This window comes from Fusarium subglutinans, assembly GCF_013396075.1.
Source record: "Fusarium subglutinans strain NRRL 66333 chromosome Unknown NRRL66333_c0000165, whole genome shotgun sequence".
Lineage (NCBI taxonomy): Eukaryota > Fungi > Ascomycota > Sordariomycetes > Hypocreales > Nectriaceae > Fusarium > Fusarium subglutinans.
The window spans coordinates 36,732-54,707 of NW_023502228.1; the positions used below are offsets into that span (position 1 = coordinate 36,732).

A 17,976-nucleotide genomic window follows, 5' to 3' on the forward strand; every position below is an offset into this window, starting at 1 on the left:
CAAGGGTAGATGAAAAGTCATGTAACACGTTTTTCGGGCGTATTACACGGTCGATTTACTTCAAGCACATATCCTATGATATCTATCCCCTTGTTTTGATATAATAGTTGGAATACACTTGATCAATGTTTCTCAAGCTAAAGACTTATTTCCTCTCACAACTTCCAGAATGCATCTGTCTCACAGTAACCAGCCTTAGTCTTGATACATTTACCATCCAAAACCCTTAGACTTGAGCTCATTCGCCACTTGCTCAGCCACCAGCTGGTTAATAGCAATTCCAGGGTGGTAATCATTGAACCATAGCTATCGAAATTTCAGTATAAGGAGTCTTCAGTCAATGAAGGTTACTCACGCATGACTTCCCATCACTGTTGTAGCAAGTCGCATCAGGTGCGCCATAAGCCTTAGGGTTGTTAATGGCCTTCTTGAAGGAAACAGATGTATCAACAAGAACAGTCTTGGCACCAGAGTTGGCTTTCTTGAAAGTGCTAAGCTTCGAGGCCAACTTGCTGTTGTAGAGCTTGATAGCCTTGACGAGAAGAGCGTTCGAATCAGCGCCTTGTTGGATCATCAACGGCGTCAACTCGGTTGCTAGATACATCATTAGCATGCAAGTCTCAGAACACTATACTCCCCAATCACTCACGTGGAACGCTAAGCAGCACAAACTTGCGCAGACCAGCATTGTATAGAACCTTCAGCAACTCAAAGTATCTCGTAGTAGCCTTCTCAACCACTGCGTCTGCATCTTGCAGATAGAAAGAGTTTCCAACGTCATTAACACCGATCCAAACCCCTGCAATGGTGTTCTGCGCTGTCCACGACGTGCCAGCTGGATGCTTGCCAACAGAGTTGGAGAACTGATTGACTTGGTCTACAAAACTCAAGACAGTGCTTGCATAGGGCTTGACGATGTTGGCATCGACTGTAGCGCCTCCGTACGCAAAGTTGTATGATAGAACGAGGGAGGTGTTTTGCTCTTTGACCATGTCGCCGACCCAGTTTGCTCCACCGGCTGCTGTCCATCCTGGGAATGGGGGGTTGCCGAGGGGGTTTGCGGCGGAGGGCTGTGCGCCGTTGGGGTCGAAGCCAGTCTGGGAGTATGAGTCGCCACTAAAACACGTCAATTTGTGGTCTGCAGATGTGTCGTTCACGGACTCACAAAGTAAAGAGATAGCTGATGCTTGACGCTGCGTGGACTGCGGCGCTCTGAACCAAGATGCTGCCCATGGCAGCAACAAGAAGCTTGGACAGCATGGTATGAGACTCAACACAAAAACACTATAATTTGAATAGTCTGCCAAGACAATTTATCCAAGCTTGTAAGTTTCACATGGCAACCAACGGACTACTTATATCTACTCAAATCCACGTTTCAGATCCAGGACGCAACCTCGTTTCCCCATCCCACAAATCACAGGCTGATCTTGTGACCAAGGAATGTCGACGGAGGATCTTGTTTAAGCATAATGTCTGGAAAGGGATAGACGGAGGTGGTCCGAGGAGGGGTATATCATATTTGGACGGGAATCGCAAGAAATACCATGATGGCAGCATGCAGATCATTCATTGAAGCCTTCAGTTGAGAGCTGTAATTGGTACGGAAGAATATTTTCCGTGGACAGATCTGTGCGTTCCCGTCGGTCCGGTCTTGATATCGCTTAGCTCATTAAGTTGCATGATATAGTATAGAGGTTCATTAAAGGAAGAGCGTTAATTGTTTCTGCCCGAAAGTCGTTGCAGGTTCGTGTGTGTAGTCCAACTTCATGGATCCGTTGATTAACGGCGCTTTACCTTTGTAAGATCTCGAGTCCACGAGTCAAAATCAATAACTCCAGCAGGCACGTGGGTTTTGGCTTTGGGTACGCCTTCAAAAAGTTAGATATTTTTTTTGACTTTCTGTTAGTAAATAATACAGGTTTTGGGTCCTGAAAGTTATGCTTAGATATGGTGGCACGTTGTTGGTATGTCAATCAATGTCATCTCAGGTGTTTGATGCAGGGTAGCTAGCTGTCTTCCAAAGCTGTTGTTAAATCGTCCCTCTATATGAACCAGGTATCTATCTGTAATCTCAGAGTAGTGCGATATCTAGTCTGATAAGATATACATTCTAGCTTCCCTCTAAACACATTTCTGGCAGCTCGCGAAGAACGTGCAGCTCCGTTGCAAGTAGGAGAATAGTGACAGAAAAGGCTTAACTTGAAATAGGGGCCAGTTGCCGCTAATCTGTTAGTGCTTTCTTTCACCCTTGGTGAGCCTGGTTGGCACTTTTGAACAAACCACGCAGGGATCCATACACAAATGCGGGGGACTCACCATACCAACCAATAACCACGCATAAATTACTAACATCTCTTCTGCCGAAAAGCCGTGATTTATGGAGTCCAACCTATCAACAAATAAAAACCCCCAACAATGCTCTTTACCACGTGGAAGCGGCCCTGCAACACATTGGCTTTATCGCATCAACCCGAGGCTTTAAGCTGAATACGTTATTATCGGCCGAGTCTTTTTGCCAGGAGCTTATCTTAGTCTGCTTATCACGTTTCATCTTGATTGGGCCAGAGCGTTGATTCACAGGGGTAATGCTTAAGCTAAACTTGTTACTGCTACCGGCGAGAGCCGTCAGATCCGATTGTTGTTAATGTTTCTGGATTTGGTGATGATTTGAGATGACGATCCGGCAGCTGAGTGCCGATCAGATGGGGAGTTCCGCGATGATAGGAATTATACATATATATCAAGGTTGCATTTGAACTAAGAGGAGTTGACAGGTGTAAATTCTTTACTGTTCTCATTACCGACTCGCTAGGTACATCATGAAGTCCCTCACAGCCCCCAGCCTCCTGGCCGCTCTTCTCACGACACCCGCTCTCTCAAAGCCCGTCGTCGATGAGAAGTATCCCTACAAGGGCCCGGCAGTCCCCGTCGGCGATTGGGTCGATCCCACCGTCAACGGCAACGGAAAAGGATTCCCTCGTCTCGTTGAGCCTCCCGCCGTGAAGCCTGGCTCTTCAAACCCAAGCAACAACGTCAATGTTATTTCGACGTCGTATACTCCTGGCGGCATCAACATTCACTACCAGACACCTTTTGGACTCGGTGCTGCGCCGGCTGTTCATTGGGGGACCAGCGCGTCTGAGTTGAAGAATAAAGCTACTGGGTCGACTACTACGTAAGTTCCCGCGTCTTGGCGCATGAGAGCTTACCCGATTTGTCTGCGCGCTGGATCGTCATTGGATCGGCTTACTCACTCTTATCTAGCTACGATCGCACTCCTCCTTGCTCTGCTGTCAAGGCTGTTACGCAGTGTAATCAGTTCTTCCACGATGTTCAGATCAGCGACCTCAAGCCTGGCACGACTTACTACTATCAGATCCCTGCTGCCAACGGCACCACAAAGTCTGATGTCCTTAGCTTCACTACTGCTCGCGAAGCAGGTGACAAGTCAGAGTTCACCATCGCTGTTCTCAACGATATGGGCTACACCAACGCCGCTGGTACTTACAAGTATCTCAACAAGGCTGTTTCTGATGGCGCTGCTTTTGCTTGGCACGGTGGTGATCTGAGCTATGCTGACGATTGGTTCTCTGGCATTCTGCCTTGTGAGGATGACTGGCCTGTTTGCTACAACGGAACTTCAACTGAGCTTCCCGGCGGCGGTCCTATTCCCGATGACTACAAGACTCCCCTTCCCAAGGGCGAGGTCGCTAACCAGGGAAGTCCCCGTGGTGGTGACATGAGCGTTTTGTACGAGTCGAACTGGGATCTTTGGCAACAGTGGCTCAACAGCATCACCCTCAAGATTCCTTACATGGTCGTCCCCGGTAACCACGAAGCCACCTGCGCCGAGTTCGACGGCGGCAACAACACGCTCTCTGCGTATCTCGACAACGACAAGAGTAATGCCACCCAAGCCAACATGACGCTTAACTACTACTCCTGCCCTCCCTCGCAGCGCAACTTCACCGCGTTCCAGAACCGCTTCCATATGGCTGGCGATAAGTCCGGCGGTGTTGGCAACTTCTGGTACTCGTTCGACTACGGTCTTGCTCACTTTGTGTCTATAAACACAGAGACCGATTACGCCAACAGCCCTGAGAAGCCTTTTGCTGCGGATCTCAAGGGTGATGAGACGCATCCTTTGGCGAATGAGACTTATGTCACTGATTCCGGTCCTTTTGGTGCTGTGCATGGTTCTTACAACGATACTAAGAACTATGAGCAGTATCAGTGGTTGGCTAAGGATCTTGAGAACGTTGATCGATGCAAGACCCCTTGGGTTATTGTCATGGGCCACCGTCCTATGTATAGTTCTGAAGTTGCCAAGTACCAGGTCAATATCCGCGCTGCTTTCGAAGATCTGATGCTGAAGAACAACGTCGATGTCTACATTGCTGGGTAAGCCAATATCTTAATCATCAAGATCGTGCACTAATACTCGACAGTCATATTCACTGGTATGAGCGTCTTCAGCCCATGGGCCACAACGGCACCCTCGACTCTGGCTCCATCATCAACAACAACACCTACAAGACCAACCCCGGCAAGTCAATGGTCCATCTCGTCAACGGAGCCGCAGGCAACATCGAGAGCCACAGCGTTCTCGACGGCGAGCCTCGTCTCAATATGACCATGTTCCTTGACCAGACTCACTTTGGTTTCGCCAAGTTGACTGTCCATAACGAGACTGCGCTCTCTTGGCACTTTATCCACGGTGATGGTGGTGTTGTGGGTGATGAGCTGACTGTCTTGAAGGAGAGTGCTTCGAAGTGCACTGCCGCTAGAAACTCTTCATCTGGAGGTGCGAGCGGTACAAAGGCCCCGGTTGCTACACCTACTAAGGCTACTAGCGCTGGTACCAAGACATTTGTCTCTGGGGCTCTTGGCCTTCTTGTTCTGGCTCTGGCTTTGTAGAGGATAGATATAGATGGTACCTTTGTTCTTAGACATTCATCCTCGAGAGGACTTGTGACACCTAGTCACATAATTGAATTGATTTCTGGTCTTAATTGGGTCGGTCATATGGCCTCGGACCTTGAGCTACGTGAAGTGATGTATTAATAAGAGAGGAACAATAAGACGCAGTATCACTTACCTCTTGGCGCATGCATTACAGTACCTGTAAGAATTCATGCGTCCGTTTATGTTATCTTTCTATATACCCACTATACCTCGCCAGCTGTCATGATCTCTTTCGTCACAGCCCAACTACTTTTGGCCCAAGAACTAACGCCGCATACGTCAGATCATCTGTGCAACACGGGATGCGACAAGAACTTCCCCAATGAGGAACACAAAAGGGTGAACATGACGTAGATGGTGCCGGATCAGCTCGGCAGATACTGAGCTAAAATGATCTTGGCAACTTATAAGGGCAAGATTTTCGCTTACGCCTTGGTAGCTGAAAGCTGATGTCTCACCTTGGGCAGATCGATGATGCCCGTCTGACTTGAAAACAGATAATATCTTATGACTGCGCTTCAATAAATTCTCAAGTCTTAGTCTGACTTTCTCAAATTTCTCGTGCCGGACGCTGCTGTAAATCAACTAATCCCTTATCCTGCCTTTTGCCACAAATACTGCCATGGTCATCATCGTCACCGGGGTAAGCGAGCCTATGGCAGTGACGCAGAAATGCAGCTAATTTTATCGAAAGGGTGCCGGGTTCCTCGGCTGCAATTTAATCCAGCTGCTTCTCGAAAAGAACCACGAAGTCGTCGTGATTGATTCACTATGGACTGGATCTCAAAGCACCCTCGATAATTTCCGATCGGACAAGCGAGTGCGATATATTCAGTGCGCTTAGGTGATTGCAATACATTATTTCAGTGCTAATATTTTATAGCGCTGATGTACGAGATCCGTTGCCGTGGATAGACAACGTCGAGCAAATCTATCATCTCGCGTGCCCTGCGAGTCCCGTGCATTTTGAGACTCAACCGATCGATATCTTGCAAACTTGCTTCAATGGCGCATCGAATGTCTTGGACTATGCAGTGAAACATAACGCTCGAGTGCTACTCGCCAGCACATCAGGTACGAGTTCTCGCTTTGACAAGTAGCTATAATGCTAACTGGCGGTGGCCTCCAGAAGTCTACGGCGACTCACAAATTGCCTGCCAACGTGAAGATTATCGAGGCAACGTCAACTGCTTCGGCCCACGCGCCTGCTACGACGAAGGTAAGAGAGTCATGGAAGCGCTTGGGTACGCCTATCAAGCCGAACACGGTCTGGAGGTCCGCATTGCACGAATCTTCAACGCCTACGGCCCATTCATGGAGCCAGAAGACGGCCGAGCAGTCCCCAACTTTATCATGGCAGCTCTGAAGAGAGAACCAATTACGATATTTGGCGACGGACACGCAACACGATGCTTTCAACACGCCAACGACTGTGTTCGTGGTTTAGAGGCTCTCATGAACAGTGATTATCATGGACCAGTCAATATCGGCAGTGATCTGGAGATGGAGATTAGTGAGATTGCGGATATAATATCTCGCGTTGTGGCGGAGAAAACAGGATATGAGGATCCTGTTGCTGTTCAGTTGTTGCCCAAGAGGGAGGATGATCCTATTAGGCGGAAGCCAGATACGAGTCTTGCTGAGAAGGTTTTGGGCTGGAAACCTAGGGTTTCGTTGGAGGAGGGAGTAGCTTTGACGGTTGACTGGTTTATTCAAAGAGAGAATGGCATTTCGAGCAGGCTCTAGAGAGATATAAAGCCTCTCGCTTATGAATAATGATATATTTGACTTATGTAGCCTCATTGTAAAGTGGCTGCCAGTGTTGTATGACTGTTGGAGTGAGAACATGGATTAACTCTGCCCAATACCTCAGCGCCGTAAGACCACTCATTAAGCATGTATAGAGTAGCATTTCATCTTAAACTCGTATTTAACCCAAACTCAATTCGCCGTGCCTTACTCTGTACTCCGTATGTGACATGACATGACATTCTTATTGGAATGGAGGTCGATCGGAATATCGGATCGGGTGCCTCCACTACTACCCTATATTATTATATTTTGAATCAAAACCATTTTGATTCATCTTTGAGCAAAGAAACAGCTGCCTAACATAGTAAAGATACTCTCAAGATAGTCACTTGCATATACGAGATAGAGCATTGACTGAGGCATTTAAAATGCTTATCACCTCAAATAAACCACTGTCAACAAGACAAGTGGCATAAGCACAAACACTTTCATTCAGTGCACGGCCATAAGGCTTATTCCCCAGCCCAACATGCCCATCCCACCGAGACCCGAAACACCGGAACGATCGGATGCCCGCCGAGTCAGCGCCAGCCGCTTCACAAATGCCGAACATAATCTCACCACCAAAAAAGGAACGCTACAGAATTGCCGTGATCTGTGCGCTTTAGACTTTAAGGCTATGTAACCCGGACCTATGCGCTCTCACTGGTGGAAATTTGAAACCTAGGGCGTCAAAGGGTAATTAAACTCTATAGCAGGTACTAAATACGCGGTGAAACGCTGACGCGCTCATCTTCTAGAAAAATGTGCTTTTAGCTTCTAATTAAACTTAATTGACCAAAAGGGACGGGCGGCACTGCGTTAAGGGCGCATTTAAACCGCTGCACCGCGCCATTTTTTCTGTATTCTAGCTCATCAACCTCCAACGGTCTTCATTCTTTCGTTTTCCCTTGTTTTGCAAATACCTACATTCCTTTAACCAAAGTCACTCATTTCTCACTTCTCTGATCATGCGCGTTACTACCCTCCTAGGCCTGAGCGCCTACGCCGTCGCCGAGGCGAGCTGTTCGCGCAACATCATCTACTACGACCAGTGGCACACCGCGGATCTGCCCCCCAAGGACATCACCCACAGCGTCACCCACGTCATGATGACCTTTGCCAACTCTTCGCTCTTCACCACTGAGCCTGCTGGCAAGTACGAGCCTTTCCAGCCTCTCAAGCAGGTCCGCGCTCTGTTTGATCACGACGTCAAGGTCTGTATGACTATTGGTGGCTGGGGCGACAATGCCGGTTTCGACGAGGCTCTCAAGACCGACAAGAGCCGTCAGACGTTTGCTCGTGGCGTTGCTTCTAATCTTGATAGACTCGGTTTCGACTGTGTTGGTATGTGTACTAATTATACATGACAGTAATGGAACATTTGCTAATATGTTCAGATATCGATCTGGAGTACCCTGCTGGTAACGGCGCCGACTACAAGCAGGTCGTCAACTCCAAGAAGGCCTACGAGATCAAGGCCTTCCCCAAGCTCCTCAAGGAGATCAAGAAGTTCATCGGCTCCAAGGAACTCTCCATCGCTGTCCCCGGTCTCGAGCGTGACATGATCGCCTATATTCCCAGCGAGACCCCTCTCATCGAAAAGTCCGTCGACTTTGTCAACGTAACCACTCCCTCCCTCTCAGCCCTATGAAAACCACCTACTGACGCATCTTAGGTCATGACCTACGATCTCATGAATCGCCGTGACCACTACACGACCCACCACGTCTCCGTCAAGGGAGCCACCCGTGCCATCGACAAGTATCTCTCCCTCGGTTTCCCCGCCCACAAGCTCGTCCTCGGCATCCCCTTCTACGCCAAGTGGTTCACCACCAAGAGTGGCTACAAGTGCACCAACCCCATCGGCTGCCCTACTGAGCTCCTCGAGGCCGCCGACGGTAGCGACACCGGCAAGTCCGGCTCTACGACTTTCGAGGCTGCCAACTTTGCCTCTGCTCCCGCCAACGTGACTGCTACTCCTGATGCTACCTGCGGTGCTGGCACTTTCTTCAAGTGCGCCACCGGATCTTGCTGCGGCGCTTCCGGCTGGTGGTAAGTATCTTCTATATTCCTCATATACATCGGCTAACATGTAACAGTGGTGATACCCCTGCTCACTGCGGTACTGGCTGCCAGTTTGGTTACGGAAAGTGTGATGGCATTGATATCTCCGCTTCATTCCAAGAGGCTATGGAGAAGGGCAAGACTGACAAGGTCAACGGAGGACAGTGGTACTGGGATGGCCCCAACCGCATCTTCTGGTCCTGGGACACCCCTGAGCTCATCACTGAGAAGATCAACCTCCTTGCCAAGACCCGCGGTATCAAGAGCGTCATGGCCTGGGCTCTCGCTCAAGACAGCCATGACTGGAGCCACCTCAAGGCTATGCAGCAGGGCTTCGACCGTGTCAACGCTTAGATACCTGGTAGCTGGGCTCTCGGGGCCAAACCATAGACTCATAGAATAATAGCTGGGGTGTGAGGTCAACAGATTTATCTAGTACTGCAATAAATGAATCTTCCCTGGTGTACTTTACTACTTGCGACTTGCGATATATGTTATTATGTTTTGTAATAATCGTGAATCCTGGATTAATGACTATATTGATAAGCTGGCAGTGCTAGAGCCCTTATACTGTCCCCCTCAATTAGACCTAGCCTGAGATTTCGACCCGGCTAGTTGATGTGATTTTAATCCATGATCTCAAGATGTTGAAGGGTCGGCTATATTACTAAATCAGTCGCTGACTCAACTTAGGGACTTTGGTCGAATAACATCCATTGGCGAGCCTGAGCCATCAGTATGCTGTGGAGCCATTGGTGTCATATCGTCAGCCCTAATCCATATTGGCATTGGAGGTGCAACACGTCTGAGGGATAAATACTCGACGTGGTCGCTCTCTGAGTGATGAACTGCTGGCTCTCCTCAATTGCCTTGCATCGATCTCAACTTGTGACCATGAGTTTCCCTGATGAGCAAAAAGTTGACTTCCAGGTACGCATGACTCCCTCTGGGTGGATCTACGGCTCCCTGACTCTCACGGAAGTCTTTTCAGAACGTGATAAACAACCAGTTAAGCTCCACCGCAGAAACGCGACGCGGTGTCTGCCCTAGTACCGAGGAGCCTCTCTGGGAATCACCAGTATCGACCCAAGATGACGTGGATCGAGCTGTAAGCGCTGCGAAAGCAGCATATCCTGCGTGGCGAAAGCTATCATGGGATGAGAGCGCAAGCTACCTCGTCAAATTTGCAGATGCTATTGAGACGCACAGGCAAGAGTTCATCGACCTTCTAGGCCGTGAAGCTGGCAAACCGCCCCAGGCCGGTGGCTTTGAGCTTATGCTTGTCATGGAGCATGTTCGAGAGACGCCGAAGCTGAGGGTCAAGGGAGACAAGCCCGAGGATAATGAAGATGTAAGTGTTCCATTGTAATTACTTTAATACAGGGAGACTGATGATATGTACAGAGAACAGCCGTTGTACGCTATGTCCCTCTCGGAGTCGGCGTCGGCATTGTTCCATGGAACTTCCCCATGTTGCTCGGCATTGGAAAAGCATACCCTGCCATACTGGCCGGCAACACGTTTATATGGAAGCCATCGCCGTATACACCATACTCAGCTCTTAAGCTTGCAGAGATTGGAGCCAAAGTCCTTCCTCCAGGTGTATTCCAAGCTTTGAGCGGCGGTGACGATCTTGGACCTATGTTGACTGCTCATCCTGGTGTAGCAAAGGTGAGTTTTACTGGTTCTACCGAGACTGGCAAGAAAATCATGGCGGCTTGTGCTGCTACATTGAAGCGTGTCACTCTTGAATTAGTCGGGAATGATGCTGCGATTGTTTGTCAAGATGTCGACATTCCTGCAGTCGCTGGAAGGTACATATCCCTACACCTTACCCAATGGCAAATGGTTTACTAGCGAGCTGATAGATCGCATTTCTGGCGTATGTTCATAGTGGCCAAATCTGTATGAACATCAAGCGCATCTACGTCCATGAGAGTATCTACGACAAGTTTGTTGCTGAAGTAGTCAAGTTCCTAGAAGCCCTCAAGACCGGCGACTTCACCGACCCTGAGGCCTTTTTTGGACCCATTCAGAATAAGATGCAGTACGAGAAACTCCAGCGTCTCTATAAGCAGGTCGATAAGCAAGGATGGAAGCGTGCCTTTGGCAACGTGTCAGCTACAACATCGGGAAAAGGGTACTTCATGCCCCCTGTTCTCATCGACAACCCAACTGAAGATTCAGAGATCGTGCAAACTGAACCATTTGGTCCAATAGTCCCTGTTATGAAGTGGAAGGCCGAAGACGATGTCATATCCCGGGTTAACGCATCAAACTATGGTCTTGGGGCGTCTGTCTGGAGTAAGGACGTCGCTCGTGCTCGACGAATGGCTGAGCAGTTGGAGGCTGGGAGTGTTTGGGTCAACACGCATTTCGAGGTGGCGCCGAATGTTCCGTTTGGGGGACATAAACAAAGCGGTATTGGCATGGATTGGGGAGAGGTCGGTCTCAAGGGATGGTGTAATCCTCAGGCTTACTGGGTGAAGCATTCTGGATGATGGAAATAGATATTACGAGATGAGATCTATAGATAAGTACACGATTAAATACGATGTAGATGATTGAGATGAATGTTTGAACCTCTCACTATTCGTCCTTCATCACCATCACGACGACCTTTCCCTTAGTTCGACCCGACTCAACTTTGTCCCAAGCATCCTCAAAATCCTCGAGACCAACCACGCTATCAATATGCGGCTTAATTTGACCTGCTTCCAGGAGCTTAGTGATGACATCTAGGTCCTTGCCCACTGGGTCAATGACGAAGAACAAACTATTGACTTCCTTCTTGACATCCTGCGGACGATTCTGCTCTGGTGGAGCACAGACGCTGACAAGGGTCCCTCCCTCTCGGACTGCATACCACGTCTGAATCAGAGTAGGCATACCGATACAGTCGAAGACAAGGTCGAACTGTCGAGATGTGGGATCTTGGGCAACCCAATCTCCGATGCTCTGCTTCTTGTAGTCGATGGTCTCAGTCGCACCAAGTTGTCGAACGAAATCGATATTCTGTGTGCCAACAACTCCCGCGATGGTCTTGACGCCAGCGATACGAGCGAGCTGTACAGCCCAGCTTCCCACTCCCCCAGCAGCACCATTGATCAAAACCCGGATCTTGCCGTTCTTCTGCCGCGCAGCTTCGTCACCCTTCAGAGCCTCAGGATCTAAACCTCCCCTTGTGAACAGTCCCTGATATGCAGTAAGTGCACTAATAGGACTCGCCGCAGTTTCAGCCCAGGTCAAGTTCTTAGGCCTGATGGCAAGCTCAGATGCCCGGGCGAGGACATATTCAGCACCCGCGCCAGGACGGTTGGCTTCAATACGGGCGTAGACCTCGTCGCCGGGTTTGAAGCCGCTATTCTCTGGGGCTGAGACGACGGTTCCTGCGAGGTCTTGGCCGGGAATGGGGATCTTGTCTCCGATGAACTCGGGTGCCCAGAGAGCCCAGTCGAGTTCACCTTTGCATGGACAAGTGGCGTGGACTTGGACGAGGACGTCTTGAGGATGGGTTGGGGAAGGGACGGGCTGTTCTGATGAGAGGATGAGTTTGTGGGAGTGCTTGTTGGGCTGGAGGATAGCCTTCATCGTAGTTGGGAGATCAGGTGATGCCATTTTATAATGAGTATAGAGTACTGTGAGATATATTGCTGTTTTGTTGGATACTGAAGATGATGCTTGATGATATGTTTGAGAATAGTGACAGCGATACCAAGATATATAAATACTGTAGTGGCTTACAAGTATTAATACCCAACGTTATACTATCCTCGCCTGATTCCGGAAACTGTATCTCTGCAACTGTGATGCCCGAAGCCAGTCAGCGACGGACGCCACTCAACGGTTTCCCGTGTATCGATTACCCGGATACCCGATGTCAGCCCGCATGTCCAGCAACCCCAAAAGCCTGGCCATGCAGCATCACAGCCAATCATATGTCTTGAAATGCTCCTCGGAGAAGCACCATCGCCTGTTTGTCAGCTCGCCCTCGCCTTGGTAATAACTTAAAACGCAAGGTTAATAACCGGCCGGCTTTCTCCGATGCTATACGTGATTGAATTGGCAGTGTTGTAAAGGTGCTTGCGACTAAACTAGTTTGATGTCATAAAGCACGATGTGGACGAAGACAGCCCGTATGCAAATATATCGGAATAAAATAAATCTATAATCTACCCAGACCACCTAGAATGTACCTGTGCCATTTCAATTACGCACTTCTTGCAATCTCACCAGCCTTCCGGTGCATCAGCCTCTCCCATTTCCTCCCGACATGTCGGTGAGCCTTATCCCATCCGAAACACTATCGCTATTCCAAATGCGCTCCTCATCATCATCAGCGATCGAAGCAGCTGGCACTGAGCTCGGGCTCAGGTCCACGGTTCGTTCAGGTCTATCGGCAAGACTACTCCTGCCAATAAGGAACCGACCCAACCACGGTAAAAACTCTTTGAGTTGGAAGTGGATTAAATCTGTCTTGGGCTGGTTGAATACCGACCCTAGAGACTCAATAGGTATGCCACTGGTTTCTTCCATCAGGAGGAAGATGAGAACAAAAGCAACAACGTTCAAACCAGAAAATACCCCAAGAGTTCCCCCAAAACTTGATGCCGGCAACTAGTAGTGGTTGTAGCCACGCCAGGAGACCGGCGAATAGAAGATTGATGGATTTCGCAAGCGACGCACCCTGCTCCTGATGTCAGTTATTTGTCTTCGTATACATCATAAACTCAACTTACGGTGTCACGAAAGGCTAAGGGAAAGCTTTCCGCCGCCAAGACAAACGGCACTGGTCCCATTCCGGGGCTGTAAAACACTGTGTGAACTGTTATAAGTGTAAGCGATACTGTCTCAGGTACAGTGTGACGACAACGTACAGTAGATCCAGAAGGCCGCTACCTCGTTTTTCACCTTTTCATTCACTGCATCGAAGCATATAGCCGCTGCCATCAAGGTCAAGGCCATACCTGGGATCGTGAGGAGAAGAACTTTTCTTCTTCCCAGAACGTCTATGGAGTGGATGGCAGGTAAGCAGAATAAGAGGTTTAACAGACCAAATATCAGGTTGTACAGCATGGCCTTGGAGATTTGATTATCTGATGGGTGATTGCCTGGGCCAACACCGACAAGTGTTGTGCCACCGTAGAATGCCATGAGGTTAACTAGACAGTGTCAATGAAGTCATGATACTCAACCGGGTTGTTGACTCACTTTCAGAAAGTTGCTGCGACAAAGCCGCGATTCCTGTAGTAATAGCAGCATTGCGAAGGCGACGGACTTTCAGGATTCTCCAGTACTGTAACACATAGTGACTAACAGCTTCAACTGCTGGCGTTCGAGGTTTTGTGGCAGCCTTGGTTCTATCGTGTCCTTCGTTTTCGAACTCGCTATCTATTCCCTTGTATGTCAAGTACAAGTTTCTGACAGCTTGTATCTGTGCCCACTTATATCAGAAGCTGTTCAATGGTGCAGATGGTGAAGAAGCAACATATAGTTAAACAAACAGAGATGCCTTTTCGGGGCTATACTTTCTTGAGCCTGGCATCAAGTAGCAGCGGAATGACTTGGGACATTTGGCGACAGTGTACATGAGCATAAGCGCAAATACTGCTGGAGACCCGAGAATCAAGCGGAGTTTCAGCTCCTTGTCGTCAATCTGGTTCAAACAAATATTGACAATGAAAGACATCATGATGCCAAACGAGACCCTAACAAGCAGATACATCAACCATGCTATCACCGAGTTGTGGAAGAGGGTTGTCATACCATAGTTGCCATAACAGAACCGAAGATCCTCTCCACGAGCCAACTGCTGTTTCCGCTGCGAGGATGGGAGTGCTAGTTGCCTTTAAGCCCATGCCGACGCCGCCGATGAGTCGGATGCTCCCGAGAACTAGCCACGCATTGTCATTCAGGGTAATCCAAGCCGAGCCAACAGATGCCGCAAAGATGAGAAACAAGGCTACAATGATGACGCCACGACGACCAAACAGTGAACTCATAGGCGCAGCCAGAGGACATCCACTGCCTTTTGTTAGCTACCAAGACATCACTTGCAGGAAACCCCTCCTCACACAGCAGCAGCGCTGAGGTAGACAGCTGTATTGGCATAGGCGAACTGGGAGTTGACAGGGTCACCAGACTCGGTAAGCCACTGATCAGCAAACAGATTTGCGCCGTTTTGGCTGCTCTGAACAAAGCCTTGAAGAAAGTCACTCAGGCTAACCGTGAAGATGACCATCCACATCCCGTTCTCAGAGAACGAATGGTCAATCTCGTTAATCAGAGCACGCTTCTCGGCGTCGTTGAGGGGTATGACGGTGCTAGTAGTGTTACCGCTATCTGAGTTGCCCTTTCGTATAGCTTCGCGGATGGCGTCCTCGATGTTGTCCTTCTTCTGCCACGTCGCGGTTGCATCTTGAACTTCTTGTTCGGTGGGATATGGTCCAAGACCGGTCAAGGTTCGAGAGGTATCTTGATAGAAGTTGCGGACATCCGCGTGGAGCTCTCTTTCTGTCTGTCATATTGGCTGTTATGGTCAGCACAGGCTTCGTAACGAGTTGGGCACTTGGTATATTTACCTAGTGCATTGTGATAACGACGTGATCGTCTAAGAGATACCATGCTGGGCCGTGAGATCAGCGGGACGATGGAGCAAAGACAGGGACTCGTGACGTGGAGGACGGGAAAACAAATGTTATTATGTCGATAAAGTGCTTTGCATGCAGACAGGAGAAGAGAAGGATTATAATTTAAGCTTGCTTGTCTCGGGGATATTAGCACAAACGGGTGAGGAATCGTGCAGTGATTGCAAACAACATTGTCCCCAATTCACAGACTGCAAGCTCAGTATCGGTGATTCCGCGTTCTCGCCGGATTGGAAAAAGTCACTGAGGAAGTTTCCAAGTGATCTTTCTAGTATAGCATTGGGAAGTAGCTCAAGCATCCGGCAGGCTTAATAAACATCACCTATCTTTATAGTCTCTCTTATGTAAGATTAATGAACCTGATACACTTGAACATCAATTATGGACGTCACTACCATTTGGGCTTCGGATTAGCCTTGCTCAGTTGTAGATCCAACTCAAGCGTGACATTACCCCTAGCAGTGGCTTACGCTAGAAGCTCACGATATCTTCATTATCAGCTGTTAGGTACTCAACATAGGCCATTGGGTCTTCCTTGATAGGTTTCAGAAGACGTCAAGTCGTCTACATGAACCATCGTCTACCTTGATGATATCAGTCATTGGGCTTCTATGTAGTTCTTGATAACTATAAGTTCAACCTAAATACAATCTCACAATAACAAGAGAGTTAATCGTCAGATAATGATTATATAGACAACCAGTCACTACCAGAATGCAATAAACTTGGTCTCAATACTCTCCCTAACTTCTTCCTTCTCAGTTCCCGGCAGATGAAACGAACAGTGATGAACCCCTCCCGCTATGTCACTCCCGTCCTTCTCACTCTCAGTATCCATTATTTTCATAAGAAGAACCTCTTCTGGAGTCTGGTCACTGATCCAATACCACTTGTGCTTCGGATTGGCCTTGGTCAGCAGTACATCCGACTCAAATGTTCCATTTACCCCCGGCGGGTTTCGCCAGAAGCTCACGCCGTCTTCCTCATCAGCTGTCCAGTAGTCAACATAGGCCATTGGATCCCGCTTGACAGGCTTCAGTGGACGCCAGGTAGTATAAAGGGCCCATCGTCTGCCTTGGTAGTTCTTTGCTCTACCACCTGGCAGCTCAGCAGCCTCATCGCCTGCCTTGATGATATCGGAGGCCTCGTCGATGAGCTCATGGCTCCAGTTTCGAAGAGTGTTCCACGCGCCGGATGGACCCCAGTCCTTATGAGGCTTTCGAACTGGGCCTTCCTCTTCGCCCTTTTGAAAGCCTTTGGCCCTTGTTGTAGGGAGCTCATGCTGAGCTTGAACAGCTGGGCCAGTCTTCCCCGCATCGAGGCCACTGCTCGACTTTGAAGGCATTGGGTAGGGAGGGGCGAGCTCTGGCTCCTTGAACGGAACGTTCCGAGATGAAGCAAGCAGGATCATGACTTTCTTTGCTCCAGTGATAGACTTTGCCAGTTCAATGATCTCGGGGTCATACACTTCGCTGCGAATGACTGGGTCTGTCCACGACGAGTGATCATACGGCGGAGAACTGACGGCTGATACATGCTTGACCACCTGGAAGCCATTACCATCCAGGGTGAAAGAAGAGACTGCAGGGCGGATATCCGTAACTGCTACGACCTGCTGAGTGCAGTCTTCGAGCGTAGTGACACCAGCGATGGGGGAGGTTGGAAGAGCCGGCCCGCTATGGTAGGCTATGGTAGCAGTTACATTCTTGCCAATAGGCGATTCAGGAGAAGTGTGCTGATGAGGCATTGTGATAAGAGTGATGACTGTGATAGGTGAATTTGATTTGATTGACAGATGATGGTGTAAGAAGACGACGTACGGTTCCAAAGCAAGGATCGGTAGTATTTAGAATCCGTGTCAAGCCCTCTGAATGTATAGTCTTGTACCCCAGGTACCAATAATAGATACCTAATGCGATGTTCGTATCATGGTCTTGATCAGCCGACAACATACGGAGTACTTTGCCTGATAAGATCCTCCGCGGCACGGAACTTTGTGAGGCGTCACTTGCATTTGTTACTTGTTATCTCAAAATGTGATGATATATTATGCCGGTAGACTGCAAAACCTGACGTGTCCCTTATGTGGTTGTAAAGGTGTTTGGTTGATAGGTAGCCGTGGGGGTTACAATTGCGACCCCGGTGTGTACCCATGGCATATGCATGTAACCTTCAGATTGCAACGCAAGGCCTCCTCTTTTTAAGCTTCCGTTCGAAAGCGGGCCGGCGCAGATCGCCGGAGTTATTTTGATTGCCAAGCTTACGTGTAGTCAATATTGGGAATGCCTGAAGTGGCAGTTGAGTATTCTATGTTTACCTCGGTACATAGACAAAGCCACATATGCAGAACCATGAAGCTATTGTCCGGAAATGGTTGGGGATGCATGAGTCTGGATTTATCCGAGGTTGCGAGGGTGTGTTGTGTGACCTTCTGCGGCTTCTTGCTTTCTTGGTGAGAGCAACAATTCGGGGTCAACGGGATGCCCTGACTTACACTGTCTGA

General features: G+C 48.9%; 8 protein-coding genes across 8 annotated transcripts; 4 read left to right on the plus strand and 4 right to left on the minus strand.

The window, feature by feature from the left end:
* Window positions 1-210: 210 nt before the first annotated feature.
* On the minus strand, window positions 211-1,260 carry FSUBG_9988 (cellulose-binding GDSL lipase acylhydrolase; the record flags this gene model as incomplete). Its single annotated transcript, XM_036688558.1, has 4 exons — window positions 211-306; window positions 356-594; window positions 650-1,116; window positions 1,166-1,260. 4 exons carry the CDS (start codon window positions 1,258-1,260, stop codon window positions 211-213), a joined length of 897 nt encoding a protein of 298 aa, XP_036534503.1.
* A 1,562-nt stretch (window positions 1,261-2,822) lies between these two features.
* Window positions 2,823-4,920, plus strand: FSUBG_9989 (acid phosphatase; the record flags this gene model as incomplete). Its single annotated transcript, XM_036688559.1, has 3 exons — window positions 2,823-3,178; window positions 3,268-4,404; window positions 4,452-4,920. 3 exons carry the CDS (start codon window positions 2,823-2,825, stop codon window positions 4,918-4,920), a joined length of 1,962 nt encoding a protein of 653 aa, XP_036534504.1.
* Window positions 4,921-5,590: 670 nt separating this feature from the next.
* FSUBG_9990 (UDP-glucuronic acid decarboxylase 1) lies at window positions 5,591-6,714 on the plus strand (the record flags this gene model as incomplete). The annotated part of the gene is made up of 4 exons (XM_036688561.1): window positions 5,591-5,611; window positions 5,663-5,802; window positions 5,852-6,042; window positions 6,098-6,714. 4 exons carry the CDS (start codon window positions 5,591-5,593, stop codon window positions 6,712-6,714), a joined length of 969 nt encoding a protein of 322 aa, XP_036534505.1.
* A 1,016-nt stretch (window positions 6,715-7,730) lies between these two features.
* Window positions 7,731-9,180, plus strand: FSUBG_9991 (chitinase; the record flags this gene model as incomplete). Its single annotated transcript, XM_036688562.1, has 4 exons — window positions 7,731-8,106; window positions 8,160-8,383; window positions 8,438-8,814; window positions 8,862-9,180. 4 exons carry the CDS (start codon window positions 7,731-7,733, stop codon window positions 9,178-9,180), a joined length of 1,296 nt encoding a protein of 431 aa, XP_036534506.1.
* A 540-nt stretch (window positions 9,181-9,720) lies between these two features.
* Window positions 9,721-11,327, plus strand: FSUBG_9992 (aldehyde dehydrogenase (NAD+); the record flags this gene model as incomplete). The annotated part of the gene is made up of 4 exons (XM_036688563.1): window positions 9,721-9,756; window positions 9,836-10,177; window positions 10,231-10,640; window positions 10,721-11,327. 4 exons carry the CDS (start codon window positions 9,721-9,723, stop codon window positions 11,325-11,327), a joined length of 1,395 nt encoding a protein of 464 aa, XP_036534507.1.
* Window positions 11,328-11,415: 88 nt separating this feature from the next.
* Window positions 11,416-12,444, minus strand: FSUBG_9993 (zinc-binding oxidoreductase; the record flags this gene model as incomplete). Its single annotated transcript, XM_036688564.1, has 1 exon — window positions 11,416-12,444. The coding sequence occupies one exon, from the start codon at window positions 12,442-12,444 to the stop codon at window positions 11,416-11,418; it is 1,029 nt and encodes a 342-aa protein (XP_036534508.1).
* A 630-nt stretch (window positions 12,445-13,074) lies between these two features.
* Window positions 13,075-15,450, minus strand: FSUBG_9994 (sugar transporter; the record flags this gene model as incomplete). Its single annotated transcript, XM_036688565.1, has 8 exons — window positions 13,075-13,443; window positions 13,566-13,651; window positions 13,704-13,988; window positions 14,038-14,246; window positions 14,331-14,534; window positions 14,593-14,850; window positions 14,901-15,339; window positions 15,408-15,450. 8 exons carry the CDS (start codon window positions 15,448-15,450, stop codon window positions 13,075-13,077), a joined length of 1,893 nt encoding a protein of 630 aa, XP_036534509.1.
* Window positions 15,451-16,179: 729 nt separating this feature from the next.
* Window positions 16,180-17,220, minus strand: FSUBG_9995 (GA4 desaturase; the record flags this gene model as incomplete). Its single annotated transcript, XM_036688566.1, has 1 exon — window positions 16,180-17,220. The coding sequence occupies one exon, from the start codon at window positions 17,218-17,220 to the stop codon at window positions 16,180-16,182; it is 1,041 nt and encodes a 346-aa protein (XP_036534510.1).
* Window positions 17,221-17,976: the final 756 nt, after the last annotated feature.